Source organism: Centruroides sculpturatus, unplaced genomic scaffold, assembly GCF_000671375.1.
Source record: "Centruroides sculpturatus isolate CEXI.00-Female unplaced genomic scaffold, Cexi_2.0 scaffold713, whole genome shotgun sequence".
Lineage (NCBI taxonomy): Eukaryota > Metazoa > Arthropoda > Arachnida > Scorpiones > Buthidae > Centruroides > Centruroides sculpturatus.
Window position 1 is genome coordinate 58,821 of NW_019385143.1, and position 17,680 is coordinate 76,500.

The 17,680-nt window shown below is 29.9% G+C and overlaps 2 protein-coding genes across 5 annotated transcripts in view; one reads left to right on the forward strand and one right to left on the reverse strand.

Moving 5' to 3' along the window:
• Positions 1–3,798: 3,798 nt before the first annotated feature.
• LOC111635372 (peroxisomal acyl-coenzyme A oxidase 1-like) lies at positions 3,799–15,902 on the forward strand. Its single transcript, XM_023380318.1, has 11 exons — positions 3,799–3,906; positions 3,979–4,098; positions 4,174–4,289; positions 4,360–4,529; positions 4,617–4,779; positions 10,375–10,565; positions 10,632–10,781; positions 14,300–14,405; positions 14,478–14,624; positions 15,345–15,548; positions 15,614–15,902. The coding sequence occupies exons 2-11, from the start codon at positions 4,056–4,058 to the stop codon at positions 15,662–15,664; spliced, it is 1,341 nt and encodes a 446-aa protein (XP_023236086.1). The 5' UTR covers positions 3,799–3,906; positions 3,979–4,055; the 3' UTR covers positions 15,665–15,902.
• A 175-nt stretch (positions 15,903–16,077) lies between these two features.
• LOC111635377 (aspartyl/asparaginyl beta-hydroxylase-like) overlaps positions 16,078–17,680 on the reverse strand; it is a 95,134-nt gene continuing 93,531 nt past the window's right edge. For all 4 annotated transcript variants that reach the window (XM_023380328.1, XM_023380329.1, XM_023380330.1 and 1 more), the window contains one exon: positions 16,078–16,420. In XM_023380328.1, the coding sequence (XP_023236096.1) occupies positions 16,270–16,420 (151 nt within the window). In that variant the 3' untranslated portion in view covers positions 16,078–16,269. The remainder of the gene's footprint in view (positions 16,421–17,680) is intronic.

A 17,680-nucleotide genomic window follows, 5' to 3' on the forward strand; every position in this document is an offset into this window, starting at 1 on the left:
ATCTATGTTTGTTTGGTGCAATTTTGGAAACTTAAATACTGCAGTCTGTTAAACTTACATTTGCATTGGAGTTGTATAATATTACTATATTCATATATACATAAATAATTTGAAGCAGTGAATATAGTAAATCATTGCTGTTTGTCAAGTTAATAATCAATATGAGCACACAAGAATGAATGTTATAATCACAAGGACATATTTTTCGGTTTGTTTAAATTACAGCTAACTGAATTAATGATATAATGTAATCGGTTAATAAATGTCTCATATCAAAATGTGATTCCATTTCCATCAGTATTGTTTTGCTGTAATAATGGTCAAAGTTCATATTATTTGATATTTCACAAATATATTTTAATCTAAAAATAAAAATGAATGGATTTCATATAGTTTAAGGTGTACAAATCTATCAAAATTATCAGCAATTACTAAATTGAGTTGTTTTAAGATTTCCCTGGATTAAATTCAAAAAATTCTCTAAAAACTTTTATTAAAAAAATTAGATCATCAAAATAATCCAAATAAAACTGTAGTAGTGTTTTTAGTTCTAATATTGATATTAATGATGATTAAGATATATGAAAACTGACAGATTTTTAAATGAGTTATACATGTAAAATATAATTTGGATTTAAAATATTTTTCAAATTATGGCATTTTAAATTTGATATGCAAATCGAACAAGAACCAAATATTCAAATTTCCTACTGGACATTATAAAATTTACATGTTATTCAGTTCTTAAAATTATATAAAAGTACTAGCAAATGAGCCTGGCATTGCTTGGGCAAACGATTTGGATGATTTGGTAAATATTGTACATTTGGAAATTAAGTTATTACTATTAAAAACAAAAAAAAAATGCATATAAAATAGTACATTAGAAGCCATTCCTCAGGTTAAGCCTTAATCCTCTCCCTCTTCTCCCTGCAGGGGAATTTCAAAAAATCGTTTCCTAGTTGCACTCTCATGACGTATCCTGTGTACCAAATTTCACCTCTAGGTTCAGCAGTTTGCTCTGGGCAATGATGAGTCAGTCAGGACATTAGTAATTTTATATATATATATATATAGAACCTATTAGTAATATTTTAAGACCAATTATATTTATAAAAATATTGCTAATAATTGTAATTTTATTTGATAAAATATTTAAGGTTAAATTGATCAGTAAAAAAAAATATTATGTTTTTATATGAGTTTGTAAAACAAAACATATGTTAAACATTTTCAGCTTCATGCCATATCTTCTGGTCTGAAGGCACTATGTTCTGATAAAGGCAGTCGAGGTATTGAAACGTGTCGTTTAGCATGTGGAGGACATGGATACTTATTAATTAGTGNGATGTTAAGCCTAACAAAAATTTTTTAAAATAATAATCGTCGCTATTGTAGCGCCACATCACTAGCGGACATTTGAAATTTGCCGACTAGGACGGTCGGTTGATCGGGGGGCGGATAATCGAGGTTCTACTGTAGTTCTTTGTTTCGTATAACACGGATTCGTATAACAGGCAATTTTTTGGAACGTAACTACTGTGTTATATGGGGTTACCTGTATTCAAAAAAATATTGTTTTATTTGAACCTTAAATTAATGTTAAAATGCAAATATTTATATAAATAAATGAATTTTTAAAACTGATCATTTATATGTTAAAGTATGTTTGAAATCAAGTGAATGGCTTATTTAATTTTCTATCTTCAGCTAAGATACACAACACATGTTGAAAGTGAATTAATTAAAATTAAGTTAATTGTATTCATTAGACTTATGGATATATTTTATGATTATTTAAAGACCAGGCAAGATTTTTCTCATTTGTCAAATTTAGGTTACCAACTCAAACATCAATTATCTCCATAACAGATGTAAATTACTACCTCTGATAAAGCCTAAAAATCCTAAGATATTTAGTTAGACCGGCATTCTGCAAAAATATGGCAAAAGAAAGTTGAAAATGATATGTATTACAGAATGGTTTGTTTCTGTTACCTTTTATCATTTAATTTCATTGAGAAAAATCATTCATATTAAAATGTAACTATAAAATACACATTTTTATTCTTAAAACTCTTGTACATATTCTGTAATAAATGATGTACAAAAGTGAATTTAATCATAAATATAAAAACAACAAAGATATAAAAATAGACTTAAAAAGTGATACCATATAAATTTTATATTCATAGTTTTTAATCTTAAATGGCTATGGCCATCTGTTCTCCCCCCATATATTTTAAGTAGCATCAGTCTACAATACTTCAGATAATTGGGTTTTTACTTTATCATCAAAAGTACTTGCCAAGAATATGCAATTTATTTTAACAAATTGTTATTTTCCTTGTGTTTTAAAGACTTTTAACACTGAAAGACAGTTCTGAAATGCACATCAGCAAATATTAATACATCATAATACAATAAAACAATCTTATGCTTTTATATTAAGATTTTATTCTAAAACTGCAAAAGGTTTAAAGTATTATGACACAGAAAATTATGCAGTGTTTTTTTTTTTCTCTTTATGTAATCAAATTATGCTGGTATTTTTGTCAACAACAGCATGAAATTGTATCATTGACAGTAGGAGTGCTGCTTTATTTCTTTTGGAACAAATGACACCATTGTAAACATTGTAGACCATGTTATAATGAAAAGTATACAAAATACGAAGTTTTTAGTTTTGCAGTTATAAAAACCACTATGCTAGTCTTTACGAGTCACGGGAAATAAATTGACATAATTTTGAACAATGCTGTTTTCAGTATATAAAACACGTGTGACCCAGTTGCACCAAATAAACATTAAAAAACACAATTGTCAACTAAATACATCTACTTTGACTTCCACTAAATAGTTAAACAAAGCTAAATAACAACAACTATTTAGCTTGTTTTGCAAATGTGTTAAGTGTGGCAAATTGGTCATTAGCATGCTTCCAGTGTTAATGAAAATAAAACTTTCAGTTTATCTGGTAATATAAAAGTTAAACAAACATCAAGTTTTCTAGAAAAATAATTCATATGATCTTGATTAAAGCATTGTGAAATATGAAAAAAATAATACAGGTAACCCCCATATAACACGGGAGTTATGTTCCAAAAAATTGCCATGTTATGCGAATCCGTGTTATACGAAACAAAGAACTAGTGCGAAAAGGGGGTTTAGGTTCCAAAAATTAAAAAACATGCTGTTAAATCGGATTTATTATTCATTTTTTTCATAGGTAAAATATTTATTATTTAAGTAAATATTTTACCAGAAGATTATTCATCCTGTATGATGATCTCAGCATGAGCATCATCAACTGGTAACAGTTTTTGGGCGCATTTTGTTAATAGCAGTCACTCTGCAACAAGAGTGCACTGCTGTTTGTAGGCATTTAGGAACAAGGGTGAAAGAAAGATGCGGTGCCCGCACTATCAATAGTATCGTGATGGAAGAATCTATAATTCTAAAATGAGCTTTTAAAGGCAAAAGAAGGGTCCCAATTGTAAAATTTAACCATTAAATGGATTATTGTTGAAAGAGTATTCAAAGTAGCCACGAAAACAATTAGAATGCTTGCGTGGAAATATAAAAAGAACGCACTCTTTATTACATTTCATGTTGTATGAGGGTTTTACCCAATTCCTGAATTGTGTTAGAGTGAACCCATGATATAGAAGTGCCGTGTTATACGGGGGTTACCTGTACTTGCTTAAATATACTTATTTATAAATAAATAAACTTTTAATCTATTAAAATTTTCAGTAGTATTGAATGTTAAGTATTGTAAAATGTTATTTTTTATAGGGACATTTTTGCGTGGTCTTCAAACAACAGCTACTTATGATCCCAAAACTCAAGAATTTATTTTAAATACTCCCACTTTATCATCCATAAAATGGTGGCCAGGAAGTTGTAAGTGTATTTCAATTGTTTATGTGATTTTTGAAAATTAAATTTAATCATCATTGAAAATTTATATCAAAGTGGGAAAAACTGCAAATCATGCTATTGTTTTGGCACAACTCTACATCAAGGGAAAATGCTATGGAATACATCCATTTATGGTGCAGATTCGAAACATGGAAGATCATCAACCACTTCCTGGTAAGTTTTATAAATATTTATATATTTTATACTTGTACAAAGAATTTTTATGACATTAGAATTATTATTTGAAAGGAATAACTGTTGGAGAAATAGGACCAAAAATGGGAATGAGAGCATCTGATAATGGGTTTTTAAAGTTGGATAATGTACGAATACCTTATGAGAATATGTTTATGAAAAATGCTCAGGTATGTAAAATTTTATACTGATATTATTTTTATTAAGACTTTGTTCAGTATATTAATTTATTACTTAAAGGTTACGAGAGATGGTGAATATATTAAACCCAAAAGTGATAAATTGAATTATGGAACTATGGTTTTTGTACGAGTTTTAATAACAGACATGGTAGCTTTCAATTTAGCTAGAGCTTGCACTATTGCAACACGATATAGTGCTGTTAGAAGACAGTCTGAAATTATTGCTGGGTAAGAAATTTAATCTAATTATGTAATTATTAATAGTAATGTATATGAATTATAAAAAAAATTGTTAATGAAAATATATTTTTGTAGGAAAGGAGAAGTTCAAATTCTGGACTATCAAGCACAACAGTATAAACTTCTGCCTTTAATTGCATTAACTCATGCAATCAAAGCAACTTTTCTTTCCTTAATGCAAACTTACAAAGTAGCAAGTCAGAATTTGGAAAAAGGTGATTTGGGAAACTTGCCAGAGGTAAATTGAATTTGTTTTTTTTTTTTAATATCTTGATAAAAAGAGTTAAATAAAAATGAAAAAATTAGTTATTCAGATATTTGACAGTTAATGTGTAAAGTGTTTGAAATTATTATATAGCATGTCAACAAAATCATTGCATTGTACTATATCTTGTTTATGTAGTATATTAGCTAAATACAAGTGCATAAAAATATAGTTACACAATAATGGAATATTCAATGAAGTAGTTGATATGCACCCCTGGCTGCTGCATTTCATTGGGCCAAATCTTATCTCAGTTCCTATGAACAATAGTAAGATTTAGTTAGTTATTAATTACAATGTTATAGAATGTCTCCAGATTATTAAAAAAAATATTTCTGGTCAAAAAAATTTTCAAAGGAGAAAGAGAAGCAGCTTGACATTGTCACAAAATAGAGCAGAGAAACTGTATCAAGAATATCTTCATGGCTTCACAAACTCAAGGCAGTCACCTATGTATATTTAATAACGTCTGGTCCCAATTAGTCTAAATTTTCAATGCTTCACTGTATTAAGATCATTTTAAAATGTTCAATATACTTTCTTCAATATTGTATTCTTGTTTAGGCTTTGGATTTTCTATATCAAATGGAAAAATTGTGGTTGTTTATATGGAAGCTTTTGTTTGGAGCTTGCAGTTCCAAGCTGTAAAAATGAAATGAAGCACATTAAAAATGAATAGATTTAAGTAGCAGACAACCCACATCATAGCATACATAAAACAGTTTCTGTCTTACAAATCAGGAATTTCTTTTGATGTCATTTTTTCATCCTTGTAATATTGATATTTTATTCATTTCTTTGAAACAATATTGTAAATGTGTATGTGAACATAAGAGTGAAAACATTATAGCTTCAATTGATATTAAATTTTTTCAGCTTTATATATGTGAATTTTGAAATAGAATATTGTAAATGGTATAAGCAAGATAAATTCTGTATATTTCAAATTTTAAAATAATGTTAAGCATTACAATTCTCGAGAAAAAAAAAATACAAATTTCTAAACACATCCATATTATATTAATTACATCTCTATGTAAAAATTTAATATCTCTAATGAAATTCTAAAGGATTTAAATTATTCAATTTAAATAATTGAGAATCAGCAATATTTTGCTGATTTTTTTTTTAAGCTATTTAGAAATTGACAGTTCATATAATCAGAACAGTTTCTAGATTAGGCTTTTCATACTAAAATTCTAAGTTTCTATAAAACAGGGCTGTGGAGTCTGTAGATTTTTACATGTCTCCGACTCTGACTTTTCCTTACCATCCATCTCTGACCAGGTCGGACTTGTTAACAAAGTAAACCCGAAAATTCTGACATCATCATATGAGCGCAGAATGTAAGCTTCAATAAATATAGTTCTAATAAAGATAGAATATAGAAAGCTTTTTATTCCAAAGCTAAAAGACTCCTTTAAGTATTGACATAGTCAATATATAAATATTTTTTTGATAATTTTTACTTTCCTTGCTGTTATATATAACAGAAGAAAAGTGTAGTGATCAGTCAAAAAATGATCCCAGTCCAAATGTTTACAATTTTGGACTTGGGACACCTCGAAATGTCGAGATATGCAAAGATTCAGGTTTTTTTCTATATGTATGAATGTTAGACTGTTTGGGGGGGCATGATTTTGAACCGGAGTGAGATGGTTTAACACAGGAATTATTAAGCTTCACAATGGCTGAACTAAATCATTTGGTACACATTCTAATATCCATGCATACAGAAAAAACTTCGAATGTTTTTGCACTTCTCTACATCTGAAGGCTTCCCAAGTCCAAAAGAGTAAAAATCTGGGAAAGTCATTTTTTTGACTGATCGTCATTTTTTTCCTTTGTTATAAGCCTATACTGTATAACAGTCAGGAAAGTAATAACGACGATTCTGATTATTTTAACAAAATACGAGGCGTGTCCGGAAAGTAAGTACTGTTTTGGAAAAACTCACATAAAAAATCTTTTTTCAAAACAAAATTTATTTTTACATGAAAGAGCATGTTGGAAACTATTTTTCTACATAGTTACCACCATTGTTCAGACATTCGTCATATCGGGAAACCAACTTGTCTATATCCTCTTCAAAGAAAGATGCCGCCAGTGAAGACAGCCACTGCTGAACATTGATTTGTGACAATCTCATGCAAAACAGTTTTTGAAATTTGTGGAAACTCATCACAAAGCAATCTTATTGTGAACCGTCTGTTTTCAAGAGTTTTCTCATTCACTTTTGCAACCAAACCATCATTGATAACAGAAGGCTGGCCACTCCGTGCTTCGTCATGAACATTGGTGCATCCAGCATTGAACTGTCAAACCCACTTTCTCACTATTCCATCACTCATTATATTTTCACCATAAATCTCTACAAGTTGACAATGAATTTCAACTGGCTTAACATTCATTGCGTTCAAAAACCGTATTACAGAACGCACTTCGTAGTCGGCGGGATCGGCAATTGTCTTAAAATATTTTGAACGCTCACTAACACATGGAAAACAACACAATCTGGCTCTAATGGGTGTCAATGGACTGACAATCAACCAGAGACACGTGTATGCAGGTGCTGAACTGAGATACTACCACTGCGGTGGCAGTAAAATGAAACAGTACTTCTTTCCGAACACGCCTCGTAATTAATTTCTTAAAATTGTTTTAAACATTAAAATTTGACAATCTACTGAATATATAAATTCACATTTATTGACTTGTTTGATGATGTCAATGGTATTTGAATAAAAATAGTACATACATTCGTACACAAACAAATTAATTTAATAAAAATGTTGTACATAATATATGAGTATAATGGGTAATAAGAAATATATTTGTATACTTATATATTCTTGACTTAGTTTAATGTAACATTTAGATTGGTAAAGAAAAAGACTGCTTATTTTGTCATGTTGATTAATTTATTATTTTTCATATTTGTTATAAACTGAATTACTCCTTACAAAAAGAATCACTTCTATTAAGTCAGCATTCACTGAAGCTCTTAAATCATATTTAATAATTTTAAGAGTGGAAAATAAACACTCTACTGAAACTTGGTTGGTGGCAATTCTGTGACAATCAATGCTTGATAATGTCTGGATAGTGCAGTATCTCCGTTTTAACATCTAAACTTGAAGAGTGGTCAAATGTGATTTATTTTTTCCAGTAAAAATCATCTTCAAATTTTATAAGATTTCCTTTTCTGTCTGTACTCATATTAGAACTTAAGCTTAATTTTGAGGGTGGAGATGAGTTTTATAAAAAAAAAACTAGCAGATGTTGCTTGGGCAAAAAGTAATGATAACGAACAATCTTATCCATTTTTACTGGGTGCAAGAATTAGGTCCCCCCTCTTCCAAGACTAATTAGAGAATTTTCAGATGGATCTAAAAGTATGTTTGATTTTCTGCAAAAATGCAAAAAATCGCATCTAAAATAGTACAGTAGAACCAGAGTTATTCAGGGTAATCCTTAACCTTCTCCCTCTCCCCCCACAAGAGGAATTTCAAAAAATTCCTTCTTAGTGTACATTCTTATGATGTATCCTAACTGTGTACCAAATTTCAACTTTCAACTCCTAACTGTTTGAACTCTGAGATGATTATTATGTTGGGTTTAGGGGTTATACTCAGTTGACACCAGTGGCTGAGTACTATGCCAGACCAGAGTCAAGGCATAGCAACCAAAACAAAACCAAAAAAAAAATTAAGTGTGTGTCTGTATTTAGGAATGTTCTAACAATTATTATTATTATGAACCCATCTCGATTATATTATAAGATTGTGAATGTGAATAACGAGTAAAATATTCATTAAGTCTGACACACTGGAGATATGACACAACCCCCTTCTATGTCTCTACCCTGTCAACCTTTAATTAAGAACCAAAATTTAATAGAATTAATGCCCTTTATACACATGCTACCATGCCAAATTTCATTTATTAAACTTTACTCATTCTGAGATATTATTTAATATTTCAGAACAGAATAAAGAAATTAAACAAATTAGATGCCAATATGAGCATGCAAATTTTTTCCTTTATTTGACATTTTTTGGGTTTGACAGATCTCCAAACATAGATTTGCAAAAAATTGAGGGTCAAATGTGACACAACTCAAATACTTTTCTGTTTTTTATATATATAAGAAGTTGGGAAAATAAAAAGGAGTCAGGGGGATTTTTGATGACTCCAACTCCACAGCTCTGCTATAAAATTATAATTTCATAGAAAAAAATGCAAACAAAAATTAGAAGTATTTTCAAAAATTATATATTGACTTATTTTTACTGATTGTGATATGTAAAAATTTTTAATATAGAATGACTCACTCAAAATCAAAGTTAAAAAAAATTCCATTTACTTAAATACTGCAGTCTGTTAAACTTACATTTGCATTGGAGTTGTATAATATTACTATATTCATATATACATAAATAATTTGAAGCAGTGAATATAGTAAATCATTGCTGTTTGTCAAGTTAATAATCAATATGAGCACACAAGAATGAATGTTATAATCACAAGGACATATTTTTCGGTTTGTTTAAATTACAGCTAACTGAATTAATGATATAATGTAATCGGTTAATAAATGTCTCATATCAAAATGTGATTCCATTTCCATCAGTATTGTTTTGCTGTAATAATGGTCAAAGTTCATATTATTTGATATTTCACAAATATATTTTAATCTAAAAATAAAAATGAATGGATTTCATATAGTTTAAGGTGTACAAATCTATCAAAATTATCAGCAATTACTAAATTGAGTTGTTTTAAGATTTCCCTGGATTAAATTCAAAAAATTCTCTAAAAACTTTTATTAAAAAAATTAGATCATCAAAATAATCCAAATAAAACTGTAGTAGTGTTTTTAGTTCTAATATTGATATTAATGATGATTAAGATATATGAAAACTGACAGATTTTTAAATGAGTTATACATGTAAAATATAATTTGGATTTAAAATATTTTTCAAATTATGGCATTTTAAATTTGATATGCAAATCGAACAAGAACCAAATATTCAAATTTCCTACTGGACATTATAAAATTTACATGTTATTCAGTTCTTAAAATTATATAAAAGTACTAGCAAATGAGCCTGGCATTGCTTGGGCAAACGATTTGGATGATTTGGTAAATATTGTACATTTGGAAATTAAGTTATTACTATTAAAAACAAAAAAAAAATGCATATAAAATAGTACATTAGAAGCCATTCCTCAGGTTAAGCCTTAATCCTCTCCCTCTTCTCCCTGCAGGGGAATTTCAAAAAATCGTTTCCTAGTTGCACTCTCATGACGTATCCTGTGTACCAAATTTCACCTCTAGGTTCAGCAGTTTGCTCTGGGCAATGATGAGTCAGTCAGGACATTAGTAATTTTATATATATATATAGAACCTATTAGTAATATTTTAAGACCAATTATATTTATAAAAATATTGCTAATAATTGTAATTTTATTTGATAAAATATTTAAGGTTAAATTGATCAGTAAAAAAAAATATTATGTTTTTATATGAGTTTGTAAAACAAAACATATGTTAAACATTTTCAGCTTCATGCCATATCTTCTGGTCTGAAGGCACTATGTTCTGATAAAGGCAGTCGAGGTATTGAAACGTGTCGTTTAGCATGTGGAGGACATGGATACTTATTAATTAGTGGATTGCCTCGTCTGTATTCTCTCACAGTAGCAGCATGCACTTACGAAGGAGAAAATACAGTACTCTATCTCCAGACAGCAAGGTGCATGATTGTTTTATCACTTGGTGTAAAAATTTAATGAAATTTTAATTATGTATGTATTTCCAGATTCTTATTAAAGTGTTTGAAACAAGGAAATTTATCACCAGATTCAAATTTTAATTATTTACTGAAGAAAGGTGGCGGAATAGTGACACCACTTTCTGCAGAACCTACTCTTAAAGAGCTACTCTCATTATATGAAGCAGTTGCCTACAGGTAAGATATTGTGAACTAATATTCTCTAATTAGGGGAGTGGTCTTGTTACCCCTGGTGTTGGTATAAATTTCTGTGAGGTGTGTTTGTCATCCAAAAGTTTTGTTTTTCTGAAATGAGTGAATGCAACATAAGTCTTTATCTAATAAACCAGAAATGAAATATTTTCATTAATCACATACTCCGAACCAATTAAGGTGTGCAGATAAAAAAACAAACATTTTCAAACTCCTTCCGAATTCTTCATCAGGTTTTGAAATGATTCCCTGATGGTTTTTTGTAACAGCTTTTGGAATAAAATTCGAACAAGCATTCAAATATGTTTGAAAAAATTATTAAAACCATGTTGCGCCTGCACAGAGTCACCCTGCTGGGACTCAACAAACAGCTAAGCAGCATTGCCAAAGGCCTTTGACAAAACCATTTCCTTTTTATAATTTAGGATATTGATGTAAAATCAGATTTAAAATGTGCACAGCCTCCAGCCATCTGAGGTGTTCCATGGGGTGCTGAAGCAAGGATGAGCTTAGTCTGGTTAAAGTCCGTCACGATGTCCGGATCTGTTGCATATGTAGAGGGGGCTGTGGTGGTTTTCACATGACGTATATCAGCAAGATATTCTTGTAATCTGATCCCCATGGAGCGCTTAGTTGACCCTATGTATACCAGGTCTCTATCGTATCTGTTGTCCCTTACGGGAACACTATATATGCCAGGGAGTCTGTTCGGGTTGGGAGGGTCTTTCCCATTATGTAGCATGTCAAAAATAGTTGGCACCTCCTGTAAGCGAGATACACCCAGCATTTCCTGGCAACTTTGCCACATAATGTTAAAGGTAATAGAGACCCATTCTACATCATCAGATTGGTTATCGTTCAGCAGGTCAACTATGGGGGGTGTGTCCAGAGTGCATTTGCTGATAACATTCTATCAGCCCATGTGTAACATTGTGATAATCATGTATGGCAGTTACGCACTTTAAAAATGCTAATTCGGCAGCAAGAGCCTAGGGATTGGAAGAATGTGTAAAGGCACTTCTGATTAAAAGACCTTGTACACCACAATCTTGTAAGAAAATGGATCACATGACCCCACTGGTATGTACAATGACACGGAATCCGGGTATACAATATACCTGATATTCCTTCAGGACCTAGAAATATTTTCTAGGTCCTGAAGGAATATCAGAAAATGTAAAACCTTATGAAAATCAACCTTCTAACACAGATGTTTGAGTTATATTTTTAAGATTATACAGTAAGACTCCGCTTAATTTTGCCTTGCTTAACACTGATTCGATATAATGCTGCCTTCTTGAAGCCTTAAAAAAAAAATAGCTCAAAATTTATAATGATTTAAATTATCATAGCATTTTATTTATTCGTACATAATATGATATTTACAAACACGAACCACTCAGAAAAAAGTGGCAAAAAGGTGTACTTTCTTTAAATCTATGTTTGTTTGGTGCAATTTTGGAAAAAACAAAACATCATGGATGCCATGTGCAATATCAACTTTGCTTGGCAAGAATTAACTGATAAATGCACAAACGAAGTGTGGAAGAAGTTATGGCTGAAGGTATCCAAGAATTCTCAACGAGAAGAGCCTATCGATATATTGTTAGGTTGATCAAACTCAACCTAATCGATATAGCAGGACTAGGAGATGTAGACGAACAGGATATTGAGGTGTTACCACAGGTTTCTGGTGAGTGTCTTATCAATGATGACCTTCAAGAACTGGCAGAACAAGGAATCTATGTAGAACTGGAAAATAGTGATTCTGAAAATGAACCTAAAACATTTCTCTATATAGATTTCCTTAGTAAAAGTTTGGTAACGATGACCAAACTCGTTGATCTAGACTTTGAAAGGAGTGCAAAAGCAAAACAAGGTGTTTTGGATGCGATCCGCTACTGACATTTGCTTAAGGAAAGAAAAAGGAAAAGATGAAACCATGACTTTATTGCAAAAAAATAAGAATTTCAGAAAAGTCAGGACCTTTGTCACAAAAAATGTACTAATTACTATATTATTATACAAATTAATATAAAAATGACTTAAAATTAAAGTCAAATTTTTTTATTTTTGGTCACACGTTCCTCGTCCCTATTTACTCTGTGAAAATGACCTCGTTTAGCACTTTGTTGTCTAGGAATGCATCCCCGCATTAAGCGGGGTCTTACTGTATATTTCTTCCATTAATAACAAATAGAAAACAATTGCTGATTTATTAACCTTATTAGAAACTGTAGTGTCAAGAAGAAATAAATCTCTGAAAATATAACTTTGCTGGATTGCTTATTTATATAAATTCAGCTCCATCTATGATGATTTTATGTACTCCAATAACTATTTTAAAAATCAAAATTTTATCACCTAGAATTGCATAATACTGATGAACAACTAATGAAATTAAGATCATTGTAGTGATCTTCATTTCATTAGCTTAGCCATAGCTTGTTTTATGCTAGTGCACTGGCATAAAACAAGCTATGGCTAAGAAAAGCATAGTTTTTATCATTGCATCAAATATAGATAATACATAGTTGATTTTTATGGAAAGAGTTTTATATATAAACAAGAAATGCATAATAGTAATAATGTTGAATATATAAATTTGTAGTTTTTGCATTACTACTATGAATAATTTGTGCTACTGTTCTACTCTCGTGATTGTAACTTGTTATTTGATTAAATGATTTGAAATGGCAAGGAAAACAAGTGCATGTTAAAGGATGATGTTTTATGATTCAAAATTTAAGTTAATTTCTGTTATAAAATTGTAATCTAAAAAGTTACAATAGTTTGTATTCCAAGGAGTTTTGTCATCATAACAAATTTCAATGTACAAAATAATAATAATTAATATTCAGTATAATTGAAGAGCGTGAAAATTAATTTAATGAGGTTAAAACAAATTGTTTTATGTTATAAAATGCACAATAAGGATAGACCTAGTAATAATCCACAAGTCACTTTGAATTTCTATGTACTGCCATTTTTCTAGTTATTTTATTATTAATTATACTGCCATGTTATATTCCAGACAATATTCAATTCTATTTATGAAAAAATGTGTTTTATCTGATTTAAATGTAAGAATTGATTCACATCAATTTTTATTAATCATATGATGTGATAAAAGAATATTTATTACCTTTGTAACTTAATCTGTTTTATCTAAATCACCTTTAATGCCAACAAAACAGCACATATCTAACATAATTCAGGCTATGAGTGATTATAGTTTGTCATCAGATCAGAAAACAAAATTTTCAGAAATTAGTTTGATTCATTATGATCAATGGTTGTCATTATAGGGAATATATTACAAAAATATGAACATGATAAGCATAATGTGAAATCTCGCATTTCTTTAAGAATAGAATGTAATAGGATTACATATAAATTATCATTAGTCTACAATACTTCAAACTGGTTGTTTTCTCTTCTCTTTGTATGAATAATTCCATCATTTCAAATTTACTAATTTATTATTACTCAATCTTATACAGGACAGTTCATATTGCTTCAAAAAAAGTAGACACACTTATTCAGATGGGCGATTTTCCAGAAATTGCTTGGAATAAAAGTCATGTCTGTTTAATTCCAGCAGCTAAGGTAATTTTACACACTATGTATATCAATTAAAATCATTAAAATATTAACCACTTTTTACAATTTTGATTATAGGCACACGTTCAGTACTATATAAATCAGAGATATATAGAATGGGTTGAACAGAGTGGAATACCCAATAATTTACGTAAGGTGCTGAAGAATCTTTGCCAGCTATATTTGTTATTTAATATCTGTGAAGAACCAGGAATATTTTTACAGGTGAGGTTCTATTTTAAGCCCAGCACAAACTAGGCGATGCCTCATCAAACTGGTTGGAAATGACAAACAAAATTTGTTTGATTGTCATAGTGACAATGAAAGGATGACCAGGTTATTGATGATTGACCCTATGTCACACCTTTGATAGGAAGTAGGAAGTCATTTTGACAACTGTCAGATTTAAGAAGTTGGATTCTTTGGGCAATGATCAGAAACACTCATGCTCATACAAGAAAGGAACATGCTGTAGGCCACAAAAATCTTGCACGTTTGTACTGTGATCTCTGTCATTCATTTTATTGAAATTATTATAAAACATAGATATGATGGATGAATCCATTCTCTACATCAGGTGTCCAATTCAGTTTACATTTCTTTCAAATACAGCTTCAGCTGCTTCCATTTGTTAACATCAAGAAATCATCATTGCAGACTGCTGCTATTTTACAAACTACTGAGCTTTAGACAAAATATTGATTCTTTAGAACTATGTCATGAGTGGCATTGCCAGATTAATTGAAGGGAAACAGTCACATGATGTAAAAATTGTGGTTGCTTTCAATTTGACAGAAGCATTGACTAGTCTGCACCAAGTATTAAATTTATATATGATTTAAAGTCTGATGCAAACTAGTCAACATTTCTAATAATTATTTTTATTTATAATTAAGTATATACTTATTATATAATGTTTATTATTTTATAATACTTCATTTCAAGGTTGGTCTGACAACATCCAAACTAGAACAATTACAAAATAAATTGATAGAATTACTTGCCGAACTTCGTCCAGATGCAGTTCCATTAGTAGATGCTTTCGATCTGCATGATCTTGTGTTAAATAGTGCATTGGGACGATACGACGGTCAAGTGTATCGTACAATGTTCGAGTTGGCACAGAGAGCTCCACTAAACAAAACTCAGGTAAATTATTATGCTTGGTGATTATATTTATCATAATTTATTTTATTGACATTGTTTTCTTGCAGGTTCATGAATCCTATTATAAATATCTCCACCCATTAAAGTCTAGATTATAATTATAGAAAATTATAGCTACATGTACAGATTACTTGCCTTGAGCTGCTAACTAAATTATATACTTGGGGACCATATTGCAATCAAGAGTTTCTTCCATAATGGTACTTTAATAGTACAAAAGTAGGAGAGCTTAATGAACTAACGGAAGACTAGTTTATTAATCAGTTTTTCTGAAATGTAAATAATTGCAATATATTCAATTGTTACATATATTTTGCAAAATTTTATTATCAAGTTTTGAAATCATAGAAATTAATTTCTATAAATTACATACTTTTTCATTAAAATTTATTTTTATCAATATTATTGTGTTAATTTCTTCAAAAGATACTTTTATTAGCCAGTTAGAAAAAAATTTACAAAAAGGGATTTAAGATCACTATGAAAACTTTAATAAAAAAAGTGTCTTATATAAGGCACCAAGTAAGAATTTATTTTAGTGACTAGTTTACAGATGTATCAACAGTTTTAAGGCATAAAAATAGACATAGTTGGCATTTATTTTCCTGTGACTAGTAGCAGTTTCCATTCTACTAGTTTATTTAATTAAAAGAAATCTCACACTTTACTCTTACATAATTTATCGTGTTGAACTATCTATTCTCTATATTGCCGACAGAGTGGCCTTGTGCCGTGCACTCAGTTCCGGATGCCAAAAATCTACGATGAGAACCAAACGAATTTTATTCCCTTTGTGCCAGACTTCATGTTCGAAAGAATCGTCAAAGATGATCATTTTGCCTTCTTTCCATTCCCTGAAAATAAAACATTTAGTTTAGCATTAATCCAAACAAGGCATATATATGCTAGCACACCATATATTTTTGATAAAATCAAGTCAAATATATGAATTTCAACAATTAAACTTTGTCTTAGCTTCCAGATACAGAATGTAACAGCGTCTTGCACCTAATTGTGATTTATCATCAATCTATAGATATCTCAATTTAATAAAAAGTTCACTACTTATTGATAAAGCTCATGTAATTATGATTTAAATGGTTACCTTGCAATCCTTATTTTTTTAGTATGGTAAGATGTAGTTTTCTTTACTGATAGTATATGTAACTGCAGCAAAATCAATAAATTTTTATTATGAACACAAAATATAAATACTTTGTATTACTGATAAGTTACAGATAAGTGAATACATTGAACTTTAGTTTTGAAATGAATGTTTATGGTGCAAAAAATACTTAGTGTTTAATCCAAAGAAAATGTTTCTATAATACTCATCATCATTAACAATGTTCTCAATTTATAATGATAGTTATTGGATAGAAAATGCCTTTAATTGTTTTAAATATTAAAGCTTATACATAGAAATTGTACTTATTAAAAATTTTATGCCTTTTCATCATATTTTTATTGATTTTTTCAATTACATATAATAAACTTGTTACTAGATTTGGCAATAAAAAAGCATGCAAGCAAATACTTTGTTCAAATGTTTCTGATAGATTGTTTAGAGTGTTCTAAAATTGGTTATTCCAAGTTATGTAAGCATCAAATCATTTAAATGAAGAAATGTCAGTCAGATTGTTCAGTAATACAAGAGTATTGGTTTTAGTATATGTTAGCATGCCATTAACTAAATCATTCATAGGATACACCAGTGTTTCTCAACCTCTAAAGAATCATCACCCCCTTCACTTCAAAATTCCGATGATGAGGGCCAAGGCTAACACCAAATTTGTACTGCATTGAATAGACTAGTGACTAGTATAGGCACAATCAATCTTTCAATATTAGCTACTCAAGTCCGAATAGTTCGATGAAAAATTCTGACACCTAAAAAAAAAGTCAAAAACTCACTGTACGTTTAGAGTTAACCCTCCATTACAAATCTCGTAAGTACAGCATAGAATGTTAATGTGAAAAATGTATCTGTAATCTCTATCTACAATTCAGTCTCTATGGGGTGACACCACAATGAGATCTCTCATCATCTCAAAATCTTTCTAGGGCAGCCTCTGGTTCGGCCCTTGGAAAAAGTTTTCTTTCCAATTCGGCCC